The sequence below is a fragment of the Artemia sp. Qi Xiang Cuo genome, chromosome 11, assembly GCF_049724085.1.
Source record: "Artemia sp. Qi Xiang Cuo chromosome 11, ASM4972408v1, whole genome shotgun sequence".
Taxonomy (NCBI): domain Eukaryota; kingdom Metazoa; phylum Arthropoda; class Branchiopoda; order Anostraca; family Artemiidae; genus Artemia; species Artemia sp. Qi Xiang Cuo.
The window spans coordinates 52,557,692-52,579,709 of NC_142804.1; the positions used below are offsets into that span (position 1 = coordinate 52,557,692).

The window sequence follows — 22,018 nt, forward strand, 5'->3', positions numbered from 1 at the left end:
CAAAACACTTAAGACTGATCCAAAACAGAAGCGGACCAAGGATTTACTTAAAGACCAGTTAGGAGACGTGATTCCAGGTGTTGGACTAAATTTGACTTAAGAAGTTAAAAGACTACAATACCGTATTCCTAATGGCAATTTCAGATAAAATAGAAACATGAAGTTTTCCCAGCCTTTTAATTTAAAACGATTACTTAGCTTAAAAAAAAACATCACCGTTCACATTTTTTTTTCAAGAAGAAACTGAGTTCGGCTAGCCATTTATCTGAATATTGTTGGAAACTATTTCTTTCCTGGATAAACTGCATATAATAGTCATAAGCTAAGAGGTAAACCTGTTGTAGACTATCCAGGGATATTGTAAATAATTTTTGCCATTCTAAACGACCTACTTCTATGCAGGGGAGGGCAGGGAGGGGAACGCCCCCCCCCCATTTTGTGATATTCGGCAGAAATTTCGAAAAATCAGCAGAAATTTAGCAAAATTCTTGATTTCTGCAGAAAATTCGGCATAAATCAGGTAGCGATTCGGTGAAATTTATGAAGATCGCCCCCCCCCCCCAAAAAAAATGAGCCTCGGGACGCCCCTGTTTCTATGACATATCTCAGTCTGGTTTCAAATGTTCAATCATAATAGTGTGAACACAATCCTTTTTTATAGCAGTTTTATAGGACAGAGACACCCCCTTACCATTTTGTTTAAAACTAATCATAGTAAGAAGGCGCACCTCATTTTCTCTTAAATTTGGTTTTAATTTTGGACAGATGTGGAAGTCAATCAAGTTCATTCCTTTTACTCTAAATTGACCTCAATTTCATAAATCTTAATACTGCGTTCAAATAAGTTTTATCCGACCTATCGGCTTAACATTAACCTCCCCGGATGTAATCTGTAAAAGACAACGACAATAATTTGTCCGGCAACTTGTTAACCAGAACGCTATGGACAACTAGTCGAATAACACAAACGAATTTTTGATGCGCTTTTTTTAAACCATTTATTCGAACAATATTCCCCCTGCTCATCCATCCAGAGTTCTATGGTAAAAATTACAATTTAAATTAGTTGCAAATTTTTGTCCAAAATAAAACTAGCAAGCCAATATCTTATTCTTAAAACATAAGCAAAAAGACTAACCAAAATTTTATAAGTAGTCCTTTTATAAAGCAATAAAAAAACAGGGTCAATTAAAAAGAAACTTGTATTAATTAAAAAAAACTTTTTCAATGGTACGTTTTCAAAGAAAAGTAAAGAGCTATATTAAACCAAAGACAAGAAGAAATAAATTCAAATAATAGTTCAAACTTAAAAGGAACAGAAACTGCTATCTATGAATAAATAAGACCCAAAACAAACAGAAATTACAATTAATGATCAAGTCAAACTTGAAACAAAAAGAAATTACCACAAACAAGAGTAGGGCTAACGCCCTGTAAGCTTAGGCCATCGCCAAACTATCATTTATAGTTAAAAAAAACATAGCTCATTAGAAACATTTTATTTTTTACAATGCCAACAAATCCAAGCTGTAGAATATTCCAGGAATTTCTATATATTAACTATTATTCAACTTTTATTAATTGTTTTCAGCAAAGCACAAATGGCACTTTGGCGTTGGAAGGCTTAGGAGCGTTAGCCCTACTCTTTTTTGTTGTTTTTTTTCTGTTCATGTTGGCATTTATTCTTTGATATTAATTTCTTTTCTTTCAAGTTTCTATTTCAATTCGATCTCAGCAATAGCATAGAGGTTAATATATGCACTTCTGTCTTATTCACATTTTATGTTCTCTACACAATCTTCTGGACCGTTGAATAGTCACTAGTATTCCATTTACTTTCAGTAATTTACTACCTTAATTAATGCAGGCGTTCACTCGACCCAAAATTTGTGAATTGTAATTATTAATTGCACTTATACATTTGCAATTCGGAAAATGCAATACTGATTACAGAAAGCATTGCTGTGGAATAAGCATCTACACAAGCATATCTTGCGAAAAAAGATAAGCATTTAAGTCGATAGTGATGGTAGTTTTACTCGATGGTGTTGAATCGTGGCCCATCAAAGTGGCTCAGGAGCGTGCTCTAGAAGTTTTTGATAACCGTTACCTATGCCCAATTTTACGCATCCGGATATCAGATCACACTTCGAATGACAATATTTGCCGACATTATTTCCACAGTGACGGAATCACCAGCATAATAGAGCTCCTCCGGCTTGGACACGTTCAGTGTTGCTCCACCGGCCACCTTCTTAAACAAATACTTCTTTCTGAACCCTTATCAACATGGCGTAGAAGAAAAGGAGGGCAATTAAAACTGGTGGTCGCAATTTTAAGCAAGATCTAGAGCCCGCTGGAGATCGCCACTGATTCGGCCACAAATGAGACAAGCGCGGATAAATTTAGTCAAAGAATTTTCATAATAACGGCCACCATGGGTGATACCCATTCATAAGCTTAGTTCGGATTGTGGGCAAGGCGAAAACACCTGGTCCTGCTGGAAGTACAAGTATAACGGTGGAAATAGGAATCAATTTTTCCACCATAAGTTTGCATAATTAGTCATAAAGGACAGAAAAAGAATAGATGGATGCAGTGCATTTACTGATACATACTTTTCTAGGTCTTCTAAGGGCGTTTATCAGATTGTTTTTAGTCTTAGCTCTTGAGTTTCAAAGTCCACCCCCGTTCACGGTGCAGTCAAAAATGCATCTTATTCTAATCACATATACGTACCGAGGATGTAACTGACAATTACGATGACATAGATAGTGTTTTTCAGTGAAATACGACAAATGAAACATAACGAGAAACTAGAGTGGCCGTAGCAATTTCAAAACCTGTGGCAAAATCACTCATTAGCTGGAAACCCGTGAGCAACCGCATTATGACTGCTCGATTCCATGGGAAACATGCCAGAATGACCCTGGTTAAGTGCTACGCACCCGCTAACGAAGCCACAGACGATCAGAAAGAGACGTACTACAATGAACTGACATCTGCCCTTAAAGATGTACCCGAACATGGTATTATATGTGTCATGGGGGATTTCAATACAAAGGTTGGCAACGACAGAGATTATTGTGTCGACGTCCTTAGCAACCATGGTCTTGGAGAACGCAATGAAAATGGAAAGTTGCTTATTGAAATGGCTCAATCCTTTGGCTTGGTTGTTGGCGGCACTCTCTTCGCCCATAAAGATATATACAAGTACTCCTGGACTTCACCTAATGGACATACAAAAAAGTGGCAGATGTCACTACGTGATGTGCGAGCATTTACAGGCACTGACATCTTCTCTGACATCATAGCATGATTGCTGCAAAAATCAGGGTAAAGTTGTCACCCCCGAGAAAGGTGAGGACAGCTAGGCATCAGCCCTATGACTGCAAAAAACTGAGTGACTTAGAAATCCGGTCACAGTTTGTGTTAAAACTGACAAACAGATTTGAAATTCTGGATCTGTTGTTAGATGAAAGTCTAGAGGCAGCTTGGACTGCTATCAGACAAACTTACAATGATACTGCCTAACAAACACTTGATATGAAAAAGTCGCCAAAGAATGAATGGATCTCCGTCGAATCGTGGGATCTGATCGGGAAGAGGGCTGACAAGATGAAATCGCTTCTCAACACTCTTTCCCATGATGCGAGCCACCCTCTTGAACTAGAGTATGTTGTGTTTGATAAGGCTATAAAGAAGAGCATCCGCGCTGTTTAACGTCGTAGCCTTGAACAGAAAGCTCAGAAGGCTGAAGAAGCTGCTAGACGAGGATACTCTCTGTCAGTGTACCGCAACACCAATGAGATAGTTGGAAAACGTCTAAAGATAGATGCACCCCTCAAAGATGGGTTTGGACGACTTCTAACCGACCCTGATAAAGTGAACGAAGTCTGGTCGACGCATTTCGAAAAGTTGTTAACCTTTGCTGACCACCACCTGCTCATCCTCCAGATATACCGGACACGCCATTTCTAAATCTAGCCGTCAATATTAACGTACCCTCTGGTGGGGAGATACTAAAGGTGGCTAAGAAGCAGAAGCCTGGAAAGTCCCCTGGGGAAGAACGAATTGCGGCCGAAATCATTAAATGCTCAGTAGCTATATGCACAACTATAAGGACCACGTTTTTCTCTATAAGTTGGAGAACAGAAGAAATTCCTAAGGATTGGACAAAAATTACACTCGTCAAAATATTCAAAAAAGGCGCCGTTGCAAAGTGTGAAAACTGGAGAGGTATCGGCCTTGTATCAATACTTAGCAAACTACTGGCGACTATACTCCTTAGCAGAATCCAACCAGCATTGAACGAGCATCTCCGAGAGGAGCAGCATGAATTCCGGCCAAACCGATCATGCGTCGATCTTGTATTTTACTCTTAGAATGCTGCTAGAAGAAGCGAATGAATGGCACAATAAGCTGTACTTGGTCTTAATAGACTTTGAGTAAGCTTTTGACTCGGTAGGTTGCCAAACGCTTTGGAAGGTTCTCCAATACTACGGTATTCCTGATAAGCTCATTAGAATCATTGAAGCCTTCTACAAAGACACAGAATGTTGCGTGAAGACAACTGACGGGAGTACCCCTTACTTTCGCATCATGACCGGGGTGAAAAAAGGTTGTGTGCTATCCCCACTGCTATTTATCCTTATCAATGATTATATTCTCCGGACCTGCGATGGACATGGGATTCAGTTGGATAGTAAGAGTCTCGGAGATATTGGTTTCGCTGATGAGATCAGCCTCCTAGAATCCTGCAAACAAAAGCTCCAGCATTACCTTAACAAAGTCAGAAACAATGCCGAACCTTTTGGCCTTAAGATAAATGCCAACAAAACAAAAAGTATGGCAAACACTGGATCTCCACTCGACTTACGATCCAATAGTCTGATGATAAAGCAAGTCACAGAGTTCAAGTGCTTAGGAAGTACCATGCACAAAGAGGATCTTGTCAGCGAGAAGTCAAGCTAAGAATCGACCAGGCTAATGCATCTTTCAGGAACCTGTCTCAAATTTGGTGCAGCCAGAAGTACTCTCTCTGACTCAAGCTAAGGCTGTTCAACTGCAACGTCCTTTCGACGCTTTGCTATGGTTCTAAAACCTGGCACCTAGATCAAATGCTTGAAAAGAAACTGTTCGCGTTCGAAAACGTGTGTTTAAGACGCATTCTAAATTTCCACTGCTCCTAAAAAGTGACAAACGCTCATATGCGACAGAAGACATTTCAGCCACTGATAACCAAAGTGATCAAATATAGGAAGTAGAGATACCTCGGTCATGTGATCTGCATGCCCAGAACTCGACTACCGGAGGTCGTCCTTCAGTGGCAGCCACGTGGTACCAGAAGAAGAGGATGCCCCAAAAACACCCTAAGACACAGCTACCGGGCTGACAAAACAAACCTCAATGCCTCAGTTTAACCTGAATGGGAAGATGTCTGGACGGCCGCAGCAATGATAGATGACAGGCGACTTTTCTTGGATGCCCTAGGTTCCTCTGAAGGGACAGGAGGATCTATGGTCTAAGGAAGGTAATATTGTTTTTTTTTCAGTGAATTGTTTCATAAATATCTGAATAAAACCAACATTCATTACCTTTTTATCTTCTTTCCAAAAGAATCCTCGTTGTGCTCTTTCAAAATGAATGTTCTTCGTTGACATTTGCGCACAAGCTATGTCAGCTCTCATCAATTCATCAACAGTGTCTTCAACATCTCCCTCAGACACCTACAAATATTCAAACAAATTATGCAATTCCAAAAATGAACAGAAAAAAGGGGTTTTTAGCACAAAAATAAGATATAAATAAACAAAATACATAAGTTCAAAATTATATCCCCTTGTCTCCCTAAAGTTTCACTAATTCCCCATAGATTCGAAATAGCACAGACTTTGATATTGTTGCAAATTATTGAACTTAAATTACTGATAGAAAATTTTGGACAGTTAAGATCTTGTCTATCAAGGCAGTGGTGGCCAACGAATCCCTCTTCTTTGTCTCAATAAGAGTTGCAATTTAGAGTTATAAGAGTTGCGTATATAAGAGTTGCAATGTAGAGCTATAAGAGTTGCGTATATAAAAGTTGCAATTTAGAGCTATAACAGAAGAATGCAACATAGAGTGTTGTACTTAGAAGTTACTTTAATCATTCCTCCAAAAGGCAGGCAGTCTTCAGACTAGCATTATTTTCCATCATTGATTAAATTTAGTTCCTAATAGATAATTATATTTTAAATATATTTATCAATACATAATCACCTTTAATTATCGATTAACATAGATGATCCAATATAAATATTGGTATTGTAATTAAGAATAATGAGGATTTGAATAACTTTTAAGCATTGCTTAAGGGATAAATTATATGATATATAGTCTTTAAATTATAAAAAATTATAAATGTATATAAAGCTATAAATATAGTTTTTCTTGTTTTTTTTTTGCGTGGGGGAATTGGAGGGTGATGACGGATTGGTATTTGGAAGTTTATGCTGTAAGTAATTTTGAATGAGGCTGTATTTGTTTCTCCATGTTTACTAGACTGCCCCTTTTTACAGCTTTGAGTCAGGCTCTTAGGCAGCCCAGAGTTGTATGTTGTTGTGTATGTTGTAAATATTTTGTCCAATAAAACGAAAAAAAGGACGAAAACTCAAACAGGCGAGTCCCTTAAATATCATTAAAATTAAAATCTAAAAAATAACTAAGATTGTCATAATTCGCATAGTTAGATCAGCTTAATACAACGTTCACTTTTTAGGAAGGAAATAAGCAAGGAAACCATTTTTCATCAAATAAAATATGAAAAAGCAGATAATTTAGAAGAGGACAAAATACACTCAACTGGTATGAATTTAATTTGAGTGTTTTAAAGTAAGTTACAATAACCTACATTTAGTTACTATATCAGGAAAGATATTATAATCTTACAGCATGAGAAACAGTTTAGAATCCTAGAAATTGAGCTTTCACCTTACATTAAAAAACCACCTTTCTATGCAATGCCAAGACTTTCCATCTTCGAAATCACCCCAGTTATCAATAAGAAAATACGTCTCTCCTTGACTATACCCCGCATGATAACTGTATTTTTTTAAGTCAATACTAGGCCTAGGCTAGCCTAGAGGGTATAGAACTGAAAGAATTGAAAGCAGTTCTCTGGAAGAAGACATTTTAGAAAAAAAAGGCATTTTTTGGTTGCTAATTTTATGCCAATTTTGAAAGCTTTGTTTGCATTTTAAAACAACACAAATAATGATTTTAAATCTTGGCAACATATTTCCTTTGTAGATATTCAAGTTTTATTTTTCCGTTTCCCAGTCCGAACTAAATTACTATTATCGCCCATATAAAAAGTTATCAATAAATATAAAAATGTATCTGACTAACCTGTGCATCAATATATCGATATTTTTGCTTTTTACGGTCAACTATTACGGCACGTTCACCAGCATTTCCCTCCAGATCAAACAAAAAACAATATTCTCCTCTTGAAAATCTGACGTCCGTTACATCACCAATAGTTGTATCTACTCTAATCTTCGTTCCTTTTTTCATTATTCTACATACGTCCGAGGGAAGGATATGTGAAAGGATGGGCACTATAATGAAGTAATTGCATAAGATATTACAGCAGCTCAGGGCTTCAGCCGTCACAAATAAGTCACGTCTTATATCACAAACATATTACGTTGTTTTCATTGAAATTCTTTTCTACTCTAATTTCAAATAAAAAAGGACATCATATATATATATATATATATATATATATATATATATATATATATATATATATATATATATATATATATATATATATATATATATATATATATATATATATATGCATACACATGAATATGTATTTACTAAAAAGATTTTTTTTTTACCCCTAACTTTTTAATTCATTACAAAATTCAAGGTGTATCCATAAAAACAAAATGAAATTGAAAGGAGCGAACCTCTGATATTATAGCATCAGCGTGAGGAAGATCAAAAACAAATAGGGTCAACGAGAGAAAGGCGTTACTTAGCAAAATTAGACAAATAAAAAATAAATATTTATAAATCTAATTTATTCAATATTTTCCAAAAACACGCATATTCTTTATTCTGTTAATCATTTTGGTTAATTATTAAACAGTTAGAGATAGGTCAGTAATAACAACATTTACTACTAAAAAAAATGTACACAAATATATCTATTACGTCATTTTAGGCAAAAGTGGGTGTTAAATCTTAGGACTAATGTAAAACTAAAGTAAAACAAAAGATAAAATAAGTACAAGTATAACTGCCATTTCTATTTAGGTTTTTATTGTTACCGTATTAATTGTAGTGAGTAATGATAGGTGGTGCTAGTTTCCTTGCTTGTTCTCTTGGGGACAAACTTGTTCCTTTCTCTGATTGATTTTTCAAATTCTTTGAGTGACTCAACTTTATCGTTGAATAGAAAAGTGATAACCAACATAGTAACACAAGATCAAACACTTTGTCGGCGTTATTTGGTAAATACATTAAGTAGGTCGATATTGGCCAAGTACTTCATAAATACATACGAGTATTTACTCGTAGATGCCTAATGAACCAGTTCTTTTTAATCAGTAAAAGATATCTGGCGCTTAATATTCGTGATATCGAAGTTTAACCAAATTTTGACCCAATGATACATTTTTAGGGCATAAAGGGGGGGGGGGGGGAGTTGGTTGAAACACAAAAAGGTGCGTTTTTAGGCCATAATTTCTGGGTAGGTTCCTTCGCATCGGCTTCAAGAGTACCGTAGGTGATTAGATGATTAAATATCTCTGGGAACGCTTTCGGCATTATAAATATTATATTTTCTGCTTAGAGCGTCCATGTTTCACAAATTCAAACTGTTTACCTTAAAAACACCTTTCTTTAGTCAGAGTACCGTTTACACAAGTGCACTCGGAAACATCACATTGTCTATATAGCCATATAAGAGGTAAGATAGTGTTCCAAACTTTTCATCACAAGCCCCGAAGGGCCAAACTCGAATATCGGAATAAAGAAACAACAAAAAGGAAAGAACATCAAACAAAATAGGCCAAAAGATTAGAAACGGATAAAACTAGTTAAAATACATGAAAAACTAAAAATTTTAACTTGAACAGGCCATTATAAACAACAAAACACAAAAACGACCGAACATATACAATGCATAGACAACGCATATACAAATAATAAAAAGAAAGAACTATCGGGAAGTTTTGTTAATTTTTCTGTAATGTAGGGGACAGAAGCTGTTAAATGGGGAACAAGATACGAACGGGCTCGGGAACAACCCGAGGCAGGCGGACCTGGTAAGAGATTTTTGGGTAATTTTTTTTCCGTGCGAGGGTTTGTTATTGCATTTTTTGAAAAACAGAGGCACAACGTAACTTTCCTGCAGTCATGCATTGCCAACCTAGCTTTTTTTAGAAGCAGAGAGTACGGAACCTTATCTTCTTTGAAAATTCTTCGCATGAATCTTTTTTAGATGGATTATATTTTATCTGATTCTTCCCGGAAGATGCCAGGGTGCCAAGCTGGACAAGCATATTCAAGATGAGAAGGGACAATGGAAGTATAAATCCTTAAAGAATGGGAAGGGGGAAGCCGAATTTATGGAATTTTCAATCAAGGTTGATTTCTATGCCCATTAATATGGGCCGTTCTGATAGGTTTTGTCCTAAGGAACATGGTAAAGGTCATAGAAGACCATGGAATCAAACGGAAAACTTTCCTTGATTTGAGCGTACTAGGCAAAAATGTAAGCAAAATGAATGAATTTTTGGATTTGAGCGTTCAGAGTGCAAGTATAAGCTTGAAAAATGATGTTAAGAAGACTAAGCCGCTTACAATAGGAATAAATGAAGGTGAATAGGTGATTTAGGTAACGAAAAAATTGATCAAGCGGATAGCTTCACTTATTAAGGCAGTATTATTAGTAAAGATGGATGTTTTTTTACAGTTGATTTGGAAGAATAGGAAGGTAAGTGTATGACCCAAGACTAGGATATTGAAAGCTACTGTAATGACAGTGGTCAAGTTTCGTTATGAAACGTGAGCCCTCCGAAAAACGGAGGAGGATTTGTTCAGAGGAATTGTCAATGGATAGCTTTGGATACTAATTTGACTGACCGTATATCAAACAATAAGCAGCATATAAAATGTGATTCCATCTCATTTTTCGGACTATAATGAGAGATCACCATAGCTTGGTACGTTTTGCGGACGAAGAATAACAGATTGCAAAAAACTTTTTCTTTTCAGCCATTCATCAAGGGTCGAAAGAAAAGTAGTAAAACTAGGAAAAGGGAAAGTGGGTCGTCCCCGAGTCGGGTGGGAGAAACTTATATATTTGAAATCAGCATTAAAATCTGATTCTTCAGATGTATATATCGGTATCAAAATCCCGTTCTTTAGAGTTTCGGTTACTATTCAGCAGGGTCGCTCCTTACTTACAGTTCGCTACCACGAACTGTTTGATTTCTGGCCGTTTTGAGTTTGAATTTTAACAGGTATTTGTATTTGCTTTTATTTGCTTGTATTTAAAATGGCCTTTACTTTTCATTTAAAAACTTATTTGTCGGAAAGTTTTTTTTAATTATTTTTGTTCGTTTTTGATTGCAAAAAGTTTCAAGTTTTTAAAAATTCCTTATATCAAAATCACAATAAAAAAAAAAAAAAAATCAAATGTTCATCAAAGAATCAAAATTAGTATCAAAGTAACAATATCAGACTGAAAAATGGGGTCGTGACCACTTTGGAGTTTTTTTAGGTTGATGGCTGAACTACTTTTAACCAAATGGCAATGTCAAAATTTTTATCAGATGGGTTTGGGGAAAAAAGTACGGGGGGGGGGGCTAATTGTCCTTCGGTCTCTTTTGACTCTTTAAAAGTGAACTAGAACTTTCTGTTTTCAATCAAATGAGCCCTCTCTGAAGTTTACACAAGCATCCCTTCAATAAGAAACATGTGTACCCCCAGAGTATAACCTACAACAACTGTCCCTGGGCCATGGGGGGTTGTGTCAACCTCGGAGTTTTAATATCGGATATTTGAACTATTTCTAACAAAATGGTCACCTCAAGTTTTTATCGGATGGGTTTATCCATCCGACAAACCCAAAGGCGTGGAGGGTGGGAAGGGCTAGTTGCCCTTCAATTGTTTTTTACCGTGGGAACACAAACTAGAACTTTTAATTTCCATTCAAATGAGCCCTCTCTGAAGTTTATACGAGCATCTCTTTCATAAGAACCATATACGGCCCCAGAACAAAGCTTACAATGCCTGCAACCCAGGGGGGGTTGTGCCGACACCGGAGTTTTTGTTATCTGACCTTTGAACTATTAAAAAAAAATATGTCAATCTCAAAATTTGTATCGGATGGGTTTGGGGAAAAAGGGCGTGGGGGGGGGGGGGGGGGCTAGGGACCCATCAATCACTTTTGACTATTAAAAAGTGAACTAGAAATTTTAATTTCTATTAAAATGAGCCCTCTCTGAGGCTTACACGAGCATCCCTTCCATAAGAACCATATATGTCCCAAGGGCATAACTTGCAACGCCTGCCCCCGGGCCCCTTGGGTTGTGTCGACACCGGAGTTTTTTATCTGACTTTTGAACTATTTTTGACAAAACAGCTATCTCAAAATTTTTATGGGGTGCATTTGGGGGAAAAGGGGCGCGGGGGCGATAGTTGCCCTGTGATCACTTTGACCCTTAAAAACTGAACTATCGGGATATTTTATTACTTTTTTCCTGTAATCCAGGGGACGCAAGTTGTTTTTTTTCCATCTGGAGGTAAAGCAGCGAATGGGGAACAAGACAGGAATGGGCTCGACAACAACCCGAGGTGGGTGGAATCGGGAAGGGAGTGTCTTTCGGGGATTTTTTTCCGTGTGAGGGTTTGCCATTACATTTTCAGAAAATCGGAGGCATAATGTAACTTTCTTGCAGTCAAGCGCTGCCAACCTAGCTCCATTCAGAAGCGAGTATGAAACCTTAACTTCTTTGAAAATTACTCCCAGGACTTTTGTATGGATGGATTATATTTTATCTAATTCTTCCCAGGAGATACCAGGGTACTAAATTGGACAAGCATATTAAAAATGAAGATGAATCAAGGAGCAAATCCTTAAAGAATGTGAAGAGGGGACGCCAAATTTATTTAGGAGCTTTTAAATAAATCGGATCTTCTTGGGAGGGATAAAGAGTAAAGCTTCGAACAGATCAAAGTGGAGGAGCGTGCGCAGCTGTATTCATCTCAGTAGGCTTGATGCTGCAGTGAGTTGTTAGTAGTAGTAGCAGTAGATTTTACAGAAGAGTAAAAAAAAAGGTGACATCTCCTATAGATGAGGTTATACTGAATCTCCTATTAAGATCAAAATAATCTCATTATCCTCTTTATCACAGTCACAACAATAAAGGGTCGAATAAAGGGAAATATCCACAGCACCAATTTTGGTCCTTTTCGGTTTATTAGTTATATTGTTTGGGTTTAAAAATAAAACAGTTTTGGTTTATTATCTTCTTTGCTTCTTGTAAAGTTCTGTGTTGTTATTAGTAGCGCTGCCTTTACCTTTTTGTTATTTTGTAACGAGAAGAGCCTATCAGACCCTAAGACCTATAGTTTTAGCATGGTATATTTGTAATTTTTTCTGAAATTATTTTTTGTTATTGTTACCTGTATCAGTTTTGTTATTTTGTAACAAAAGAAACAAAAGGTTTCCTCTGCTTTTAAATAAAGTAAAATGAATACTATAACAAGAATATTGGAAAGAAATGAATATGTAAGGAATATACTGTAAGATGAATAAGAAGCGTTTCGATTCCTTTCTGACTTAATAATTGAAAAACTTAGGACAAATAGACTTCCAGAATTGACTCAACATGAAAAACTGACGAACAAATATATTTCACTTCATTTACCATTGTTGGACAAGTTTCGAATTAGTTTCAATAGTAGCGATTTAGTAAGAGACAAGATTACTAAATGGCCACTCTTTTTTTTCTTATGTCAGTAGTATTAATTGAAGTCTCCAATCCAGTTATTTATATTTATCTGGGTTTTCATCAAGTAAAAAAATGAAAAAAATACTTACCCCATGTATGGAAATCCCATTTTAGTTCCATTTCAAAGTCTTCTATAGAGTTTAGAGCTTTGACGATACTAGAACGTCTCTTCAAACTCTTTTCTTTCATTTGCTGTCTCAATTTTCTGTAGACTGACGTAACTGCAATTAAAAGGGCAGCAAATACGTAAACTTGACAAGAGAGGGAGAGAAATTCACAAAACAAAATCGTAAAACAGACTTGCCACATGAAAATATGTACAAATTTGTTTGTTGCAGGACACAATATTTTACTCAAACACTCATATAAGTCAGTTCCCAGATGCCTTAAAACAAGAAAACATTAACTTTCATAGGCAGCGCGGTAGCGCTGCCTAAGTAAAGAACGATGTGGGCACAATGTATTATTTATTTTTCTTTTTTCTTCTCCATACTCGGGCACTTCATATCGACGAAGTTGTCGTAAAAACTTCGAAAAGGGCTCATTCGATTGGAAATTGGAGTGGCTAGTGCCCTTTTTAATAGTCGAAAGTGATTGGGGGCAACAAGCCCCCCCCCATGCCCAGCAGTCCCCCAACCACATCCCATCAAAATGTTGAGATATCCATTTTGTTCAGCGTAGTTGATTTCCAAATAGAAAATATGTTTTTGAGGAGGACACTCCCCCACAACCCTCAGGGCAAGGGTTTTAAGTTTCACCCTGGGGGCATATAAGGTTTTTATAGAAGGCGTGTTCGTAGAAACTTCAAAAAAGGCTCATTCGATTGGAAATTCAAAGGGCTAGTGACCTTTTTGATAGTCGAAAGTGATTGGAGGGCAACAAGCCCCCCCCCCCACGCCCCTCATTCCCCCAAACACAACCAATCAAAATTTTGAGATAGCCATTTTGTTCAGCGTAGTTGATTTCCAGATAGAAAATCTGTTTTTGAGGAGGACACTCCCCTACAACCCTCGGGGCAAGGGTTTCAAGTTATGCCCTGGGGGCATACAAGGTTCTTATAGAAGGCGTTGTCGCAGAAACTTCAAAAATCCATTTTGTTCAGCGTAGTTGATTTCCAGATAGAAAATATCTTTTTGAGGACGACACTCCCCCACAGCCCTCAAGACAAGGGTTCGAAGTTATGCCCTGGGGGCATATTTATAGAACGCGTTGTTGTAGAAACTTCAAAAAGGGCTCATTCGATTAGAAATTGAAATGGCTTGTGCTCTTTTTAATAGTCAAAAGTAATTGGAAGGCAACTAACACCCCCTACACTCCCACCAGTTCCCCAAACAAAATCCAATCAAAATTTTGAGATAGCCATTTTGGTCCACGCAGTTAAAGTTCAGGGAATTATACCTTTGCGCAGGACACTCCCCCCACAGTCTTCAGGGCAAGGGTTATAAGTTACGCCCTGGGGGCATATAAGATTTTATTGAAATATTTGTCGTAGAAACTTGAAAAAGGGCTCATTCGATTTGAAATTCAAAGGTCTAGTGCCCTTTTTAGTAGTCGAAACTGATTAGAGGGCAACTAGTCCCCCTCTTCCCCGAACACATCCAATCAAAATTTTTAGATAGCCATTTTGTTCAGTGTTGTGGATTTCCAGATAGAAATTATGTTTTGAGGAGGACACTCCCCCACAGCCCTCAGGGCAAGGGTGGTAAGTTATGCCATGGGGGCATATAAGGTTTTAATAGAATGCGTCGTCGTAGAAGCTTCAAAAAGGCCCCATTTGATTGGAAATTAAAATGGCTAGTGCCCTTTTTAGTAGTCAAAAGTGATTGGAAGGCAACTAACACCCCTTGCACACCCACCATTTCCCCAAACATATCCAATCAAAATCTTTAGATAGCCATTTTGTTCCATGCAGTTTAAAGTTCAGGAAATTATACCGTTGAGCAGGACACTCCCCCACTGTCTTCGGGGCAAGGGTTATAAGTTATGCCCTGGGGGAATGTAAGGTTTTTATTGAAATCTTTGTCGTAGAAACTTCAAAAAAGGCTCATTAGATTGGAAATTCAAAGGGCTAGTGCCCTTTTTAATAGTCGAAAGCGATTGGAGGGCAACAAGCCCCCCCCCCCACGCCCCTCATTCCCCCAACCACATCCAATCAAAATTTTGAGACAGCCATTTTGTTCAGCGTAGTTTATTTCCAGATAGAAAATCTGTTTTTTAGGAGGACACGCCCCAACAACCCTCGGGGCAAGGGTTTTAAGTTATGCCCTGGGGGCATATAAGGTTTTTATAGAAGGCGTTGTCGCAGAAACTTCAAAAATCCATTTTGTTCAGCGTAGTTGATTTCCAGATAGAAAATATCTTTTTGAGCATGACACTCCCCCACAGCCCTCAAGACAAGGGTTCGAAGTTATGCCCTGGGGGCATATAAAGTTTTTATAGAACGCGTTGTTGTAGAAACTTCAAAAAGGGCTCATTCGATTAGAAATTGAAATGGCTTGTGCTCTTTTTAATAGTCAAAAGTAATTGGAAGGCAACTAACACCCCTTACACCCCCACCAGTTCCCCAAACAAAATCCAATCAAAATTTTGAGATAGCCATTTTGGTCCACGCAGTTAAAGTTCAGGGAATTATACCTTTGAGCAGGACACTCCCCCCACAGTCTTCAGAGCAAGGGTTATAAGTTATGCCCGGTGGGGCATATAAGATTTTATTGAAATATTTGTCGTAGAAACTTGAAAAAGGGCTCATTCGATTGGAAATTCAAAGGTCTAGTGCCCCTTTTAATAGTCGAAAGTGATTAGAGGGCAACTAGTCCCCCTTTTCCTCAAAAAGATTCAATCAAAATTTTTAGATGGCCTTTTTGTCCAGTGTTGGGGATTTTTAGATAGAAATTATGTTTTGAGCAGGGCACTCCCCCACATCCCTCAGGGCAAGGGTTGTAAGTTATGCCATTAGAGCATATACGGTTTTTATAGAACGCGTCGTCGTAGAAACTTCAAAAAGGCCCCATTTGATTGGAAATTAAAATGGCTAGTGCCCTTTTTAGTGGTCAAAAGTGATTGGAAGGCAACTAACACCCCTTGCACACCCACCATTTCCCCAAACATATCCAATCAAAATCTTTAGATAGCCATTTTGTTCCATGCAGTTTAAAGTTCAGGAAATTATACCGTTGAGCAGGACACTCCACCCACAGTCTTCGGGGCAAGGGTTATAAGTTATGCCCTGGGGGAATATAAGGTTTTTATTGAAATCTTTGTCGTAGAAACTTGAAAAAGGGCTCATTCGATTGGAAATTCAAAGGGCTAGTGACCTTTTTAATAGTCGAAAGTGATTGGAGGGCAACAAGCCCCCCTCCCCACGCCCATCATTCCCCCAAACACCTCCAATCAAAATTTTGAGATAGCCATTTTGTTCAGCATAGTTGATTTCCAGATAGAAAATCCGTTTTTGAGGAGGACACTCCCCTACAACCCTCGGGGCAAGGGTTTCAAGTTATGCCCTGGGGGCATACAAGGTTCTTATAGAAGGCGTTGTCGCAGAAACTTCAAAAAGACATTTTGTTCAGCGTAGTTGATTTCCAGATAGAAAATATCTTTTTGAGGATGACACTCCCTCACAGCCCTCAGGACAAGGATTCGAAGTTATGCCCTGGGGGCATATAAAGTTTTTATAGAACGCGTTGTTGTAGAAACTTCAAAAAGGGCTCATTTGATTAGAAATTGAAATGGCTTGTGCTCTTTTTAATAGTCAAAAGTAATTGGAAGGCAACTAACACCCCTTCCACCCCCACCAGTTCCCCCAAAAAAATCCAATCAAAATTTTGAGATAGCCATTTTGGTCCACGCAGTTAAAGTTCAGGGAATTATACCTTTGAGCAGGACACTCCCTCCACAGTCTTCAGAGCAAGGGTTATAAGTTATGCCCGGGGGGGCATATAAGTTTTTATTGAAATCTTTGTCGTAGAAACTTGAAAAAGGGCTCATTCGATTGGAAATTCAAAAATCTAGTGCCCTTTTTAATAGTCGAAAGTGATTTGAGGGCAACTAGTCCCCCTCTTCCCCGAACACATCCAATCAAAATTTTTAGATAGCCATTTCATTCAGTGTTGTGGATTTCCAGATAGAAATTATGTTTTGAGGAGGACACTCCCCCACAGCCCTCAGGGCAAGGGTTGTAAGTTATGCCATGGGGGCATATAAGGTTTTAATAGAATGCGTCGTCGTAGAAGCTTCAAAAAGGCCCCATTTGATTGGAAATTAAAATGGCTAGTGCCCTTTTTAGTAGTCAAAAGTGATTGGAAGGCAACTAACACCCCTTGCACACCCACCATTTCCCCAAACATATCCAATCAAAATCTTTAGATAGCCATTTTGTTCCATGCAGTTTAAAGTTCAGGAAATTATACCGTTGAGCAGGACACTCCCCCCACTGTCTTCGGGGCAAGGGTTATAACTTATGCCCTGGGGGAATATAAGGTTTTTATTGAAATCTTTGTTGTAGAAACTTGAAAAAGGGCTCATTCGATTGGAAATTCAAAGGGCTAGTGCCCTTTTTAATAGTCGAAAGTGATTTGAGGGCAACTAACCCCCTCTCACTCCCCCATTATCCCCCAACACAGACAATCAAAATTTTTAGACAGCCATTTTATTCAACGTAGTTGAAAGTTTTGGAAATTAGGTCTTTAAGAATGACAACCCATCCCCACCCCCACAAACCTCAGGACAAGGGTTTTAAGTTATGCCCTGGGAGCATATAAGGTTTTTATAGAAAGCAATGTTGTAAAATCATCAAACAGGGCTCATTCAATTAAAAATTGAAAGGGCTAGTGCCCTTTTAATAGTCGAAAGTGATTGAAGAGCAACTAACCCACCTCTCATGCCCACCATTTCCCAAACGCATCCAATCAAAATTTTGAGATATCCATTTTGTTCAATGTAGTCGAAAGTTCTGGAAATTAGGTCTGTGATGAAACCCACCTCCTCCCCCCAGCCCTCAGGGCGAGGGTTGTAAGTTATCCCATGGGGAAATATAAGGTTTTTATTGAAAGCGTTGTCATAGAAAAGGGCTCATTTGACTGGAAATTGAAAGGACCAGTGCCTTTTTAATAGTTGAAAGTGATTGGAGAAAGACTACCGCCCCTCTCACGCCCACCCTTTTCCCAGACACATCCACTCAAAATTTTGAGATAGCCATTTTGTTTAACGTAGTTGAAAGTTCTGGAAATTAGGTCTTAGAGGATGACAACCACCCTCACAGCCCTTAGGCTAAGGGTTGTAATTTATGCCCTGGGGGCGATTTTCATTCGATTGAAAATCGAAAGGCCTAGTGCCCTTTTTAATAGTCGAAAGTGATTGGAAGGCTTGACATTTTATAGTAAAGATCGATGTGGGTATGATTGTATTATTTTTTTGTTGTTGTTATTGCTTAGACTAGGGCACTTTGTATCGAATGAGTTGTCATAGGAACTTCGAAAAGGGCTCATTCGATTGAAAATAGAAAGGGCTGACGCCCTTTTTAATAGTCGAAAGTGATTGGAGGGAAACTAGTTCCCCTCCCACGCCCACCCTCCCATTTGACTTTATGTTTAAAAACTAAATGTTGCCATAAGATTAAATCAAAATGCACTATGTTAATGTTCATTCTCAATAAGGCATCTCAGCAGTATACCAAGAACGACTGAGGGTATTATCTTCAAACTTTTGGGGCTGTTTCTGCTCCTAAAATTTAACCAAATCAAAATAGCGCAAGTATATCCAAGCTATCAAAGAAAGTAAACAGATTTTTTTGCGAATGGTATCAAGTTTTCCATTTCAGGTCAAATAGATGAGATATAAAGCTAAATTAAACACTACTATTTGTGTCCAGATTTTTAAGAGGGTGTATGTTGTTAAAAATTGCTGAGAATTTTTCTCTAGCATACAAATAGCAGGCTAAACTATAAATTCTTAAAAAAACGAAAAGATTTAAAGCATTATTTTCTTTTTCTCTGGAAAGACTATGTCAATATAAAACGAACAGAAATTAATTAAAAACACCTTTTCCACAAAATAAGTTTTCAAAGAAGAAGAACTCCATTAAATAAAAAATGAGCAAAAATAAAATCAAATAATCTACCAAGCGTGAAACTACCACAAATCAGCATTGATAAATAAATGAAACCAAGAACTCGCATATAGGACAATAAATAAACAAGCCTAGCACATAACAAGCAATAATAAACATGAATTTGACTCAAAACCCCCTAAACCATCTAATGAATAAATCCTAATTTACACTACACTGAAAAAAAATACAAAAGAATGTGCATTTCCAGTTAAATAAGCATTCACTGATATTTAGTGAACAAAATGTTAATTTTGCCTGATTTATTAAAGTTATAAAAGTAAAAACATATATATTTTTTTCAGTAAGGTGCAAATTTTTCACCTTTTTCAGCATCTATAATACTGAGTTATAGCAGTTTCTGAAATAGGATCTTAGGCAAGATTTTTTTACTTTTGTTTTCCATATGAAGGGACACGACTAAAGCAAGGTAGTATGAAAAAAAATATTTTTAAAATCTGAAGCCTAAAACTTATTTTTGCTAGATTAGTGCATTCTACCCTCTTTTTTTCTTTTTTTTTGCAAAGAGAATATTGGTTGTTTGCTTAAAAATAGGTCTAATAAATGTTCGCCATTGCTTTATAACTGCATTTATGAAGGAGCTATATTTTAGTTTTTAATCAAGGTAAGGGATAAAGCAGACACAAAATGACAAGAAAAACACAAAGTTAAGAAATCTAAATATTATGTTTTCTAAAATCCTTTATAAATACTTTCCAAGCTTAAAAAGACTTTTTTTAAATTTGCTGTTGTACTTGTTTTATTCCAAGGAGGGCCACAAATGAGTCGATTTTAGACACTTTTGAAAACACAATTTTTATCACATCATTTTGATTGTACTGTAATATAGTCCATAAGAAAAAACAAACTGAAACCTGAGATTTACGTGCTGGGGATTTGTATGGTGGTATTTATTATGAGTCGCTTCTATCTATAACTTAGCCTAGACATTTACTGCTTTAGCCTACACAAGACCAAAAAAGAAGAAACCTACAGATGCATGATTCCAAGATGAAAATGTTTTCTATAGGAATATACCACGTGTGTAAGTATCAAGGAGGCACACTTGTGCCTCTATAAAGAGGCGACCCACCACAATGTTAAGCGATTTCAGGTCCTAGAGGTCGCAGAGAGACGGCGGTAATCGCATTTTGTAGCCCAAGCTCAAACTAAGAAACTTGCAAAATTTCATCTTCCTCCGACTTTATCTTCATGGGGTAAACTGGGCTGGAAGTTTGGACCCTCCCGCCACAGCCCCCCTTTAACGTTGTCCGATTGGGCTGAAATTTAGAGGTTAAGCTTTCCTAGGGCCCGGGAGCTTATCCTCGAAATTTCAGCTCAATCCGATCACTCCTTCCCTGTTTTCAAAAAACCAAATATAGCCACTTAAAATTCATCATCATCATTTCTTTTTTTCTTAGCCACGCCTACAGGCCACAGTTGGCAACGGATCCGGTTGAATGAGGACTCATTCGAAGCAGAATTCGACCTGTTAGGGCCTTTTGATATTTTCAGACCGAAAAAATTATCCCCCGAATTTACATTTACGAAAAACCTTAGTTTTTTTCAAATAATACACATAATCAGGTTAGACATGCTTTGTTATGGAAATATCTGCGCGTCAATTTTCATAACAAAGCATGTCTAACCTGTTTATGTGTATTATTTGAAAAAAACTACGTTTTCTAAAGAGTTAAAGAGGCTGAGTTACAAGGTCAACCCTTAAAACGTACAGGGATTAGGAGGCACAGTTGGGGGGGCTGTTAAAGAGGCTGAGTCACAAGTTCGAACCTTAAAACGTACAGGGATTAGGAGGCACCCTGTACGACGTGATTTGAGTATTCAGGAATTAAAAGCCTTAACACAAGAATGTTGAAGAGCGGGGGTTTGGGGGGCGGCAGCCCCCAACTTCAACTCCTGACACGATCAGCTAACAGTTAGTCAAGCAATAATAAGTAATAAACTGTACAAAAACGTGCAGAAATTATTTGAAAAAAACTACGTTTTCTAAAGAGTTAAAGAGGCTGAGTTACAAGGTCGAACCTTAAAACATACAGGTATTAGGAGGCACTGTTGGGGGGCTGCCGCCCCCCAAACCCCCTGCTTTCGCAGCCTTTAAATAAAAAAAAAAATTTTAAACTGAAAATAAGGAGCGACATTAAATCTTAAAACGAACAGAAATTATTCCGTATATGAAAGAGGCTGTGCCCTCCTCAACGCCTCGCTCTTTACGCTAAAGTTTTTATTGTTTAAAAAAAGAGTTGTGAGAAAGTCAAACTTTAGCGTAAAGAGCGAGGCGTTGAGGAGGGCACAGCCCCTTTCATATACGGAATAATTTCTGTTTGTTTTAAGTTTTAATGTTGCTCCTTACTTTCAGTTTAAAATTTTTTTTTTATTTAAAGGCTGCGAAAGCGGGGGGTTTGGGGGCGGCAGCCCCCCAACTGTGCCTCCTAATCCCTGTACGTTTTAAGATTCGACCTTGTACCTCAGCCTCTTTAACTCTTTAGAAAACGTAGTTTTTTTCAAATTTATAGAATAAGAAAGTATAAAGATGTTCTACGTGTAATGCAAAAAAGCTGCCATCTATACTGTCTTCATTTATTTAGACATAGTTAACAGATTTTCTGGGTGACATTGTAACTAAAGGTAGAGATTGCTGAGAATACGCTAAAAGTAGAGCAACAAAAGCCAAAGATAGTTTTCACTCAACTTAGGAATGCATGTGGGGAAAGTAAAAGGGCCAAAATAAGAGCTTGGGATAATGTAATCATACCCAATAGTCATATTTGAGCTAAGTACAGCGCAGAAGAATTTGTACAAGAGAAATAGGCCCTTACCACTTTCTCATAAACTGAAACCGGCCAGAGAGGAATAAAAATACAAGTCTAGCTCC

The 22,018-nt window shown here is 37.6% G+C and overlaps 1 protein-coding gene and 1 long non-coding RNA gene across 2 annotated transcripts in view; one reads left to right on the forward strand and one right to left on the reverse strand.

The window, feature by feature from the left end:
• Nucleotides 1-6,879, forward strand: part of LOC148947124 (uncharacterized) — a 114,753-nt gene extending 107,874 nt beyond the window's left edge. Inside the window, exon 4 of the long non-coding RNA XR_016142424.1 lies at nucleotides 6,761-6,879. This is a non-coding gene — a long non-coding RNA (uncharacterized LOC148947124). The remainder of the gene's footprint in view (nucleotides 1-6,760) is intronic.
• Nucleotides 1-22,018, reverse strand: part of LOC148947125 (ankyrin repeat domain-containing protein 13C-like) — a 59,064-nt gene that overhangs the window by 23,510 nt on the left and 13,536 nt on the right. Inside the window, exons 3-5 of the mRNA XM_089096890.1 lie at nucleotides 13,109-13,240; nucleotides 7,390-7,601; nucleotides 5,598-5,729 (exon numbers count right to left, since the gene is read on the reverse strand). Of these exons, the coding sequence (XP_088953016.1) occupies nucleotides 5,598-5,729; nucleotides 7,390-7,601; nucleotides 13,109-13,240 (476 nt within the window). The remainder of the gene's footprint in view (nucleotides 1-5,597; nucleotides 5,730-7,389; nucleotides 7,602-13,108; nucleotides 13,241-22,018) is intronic.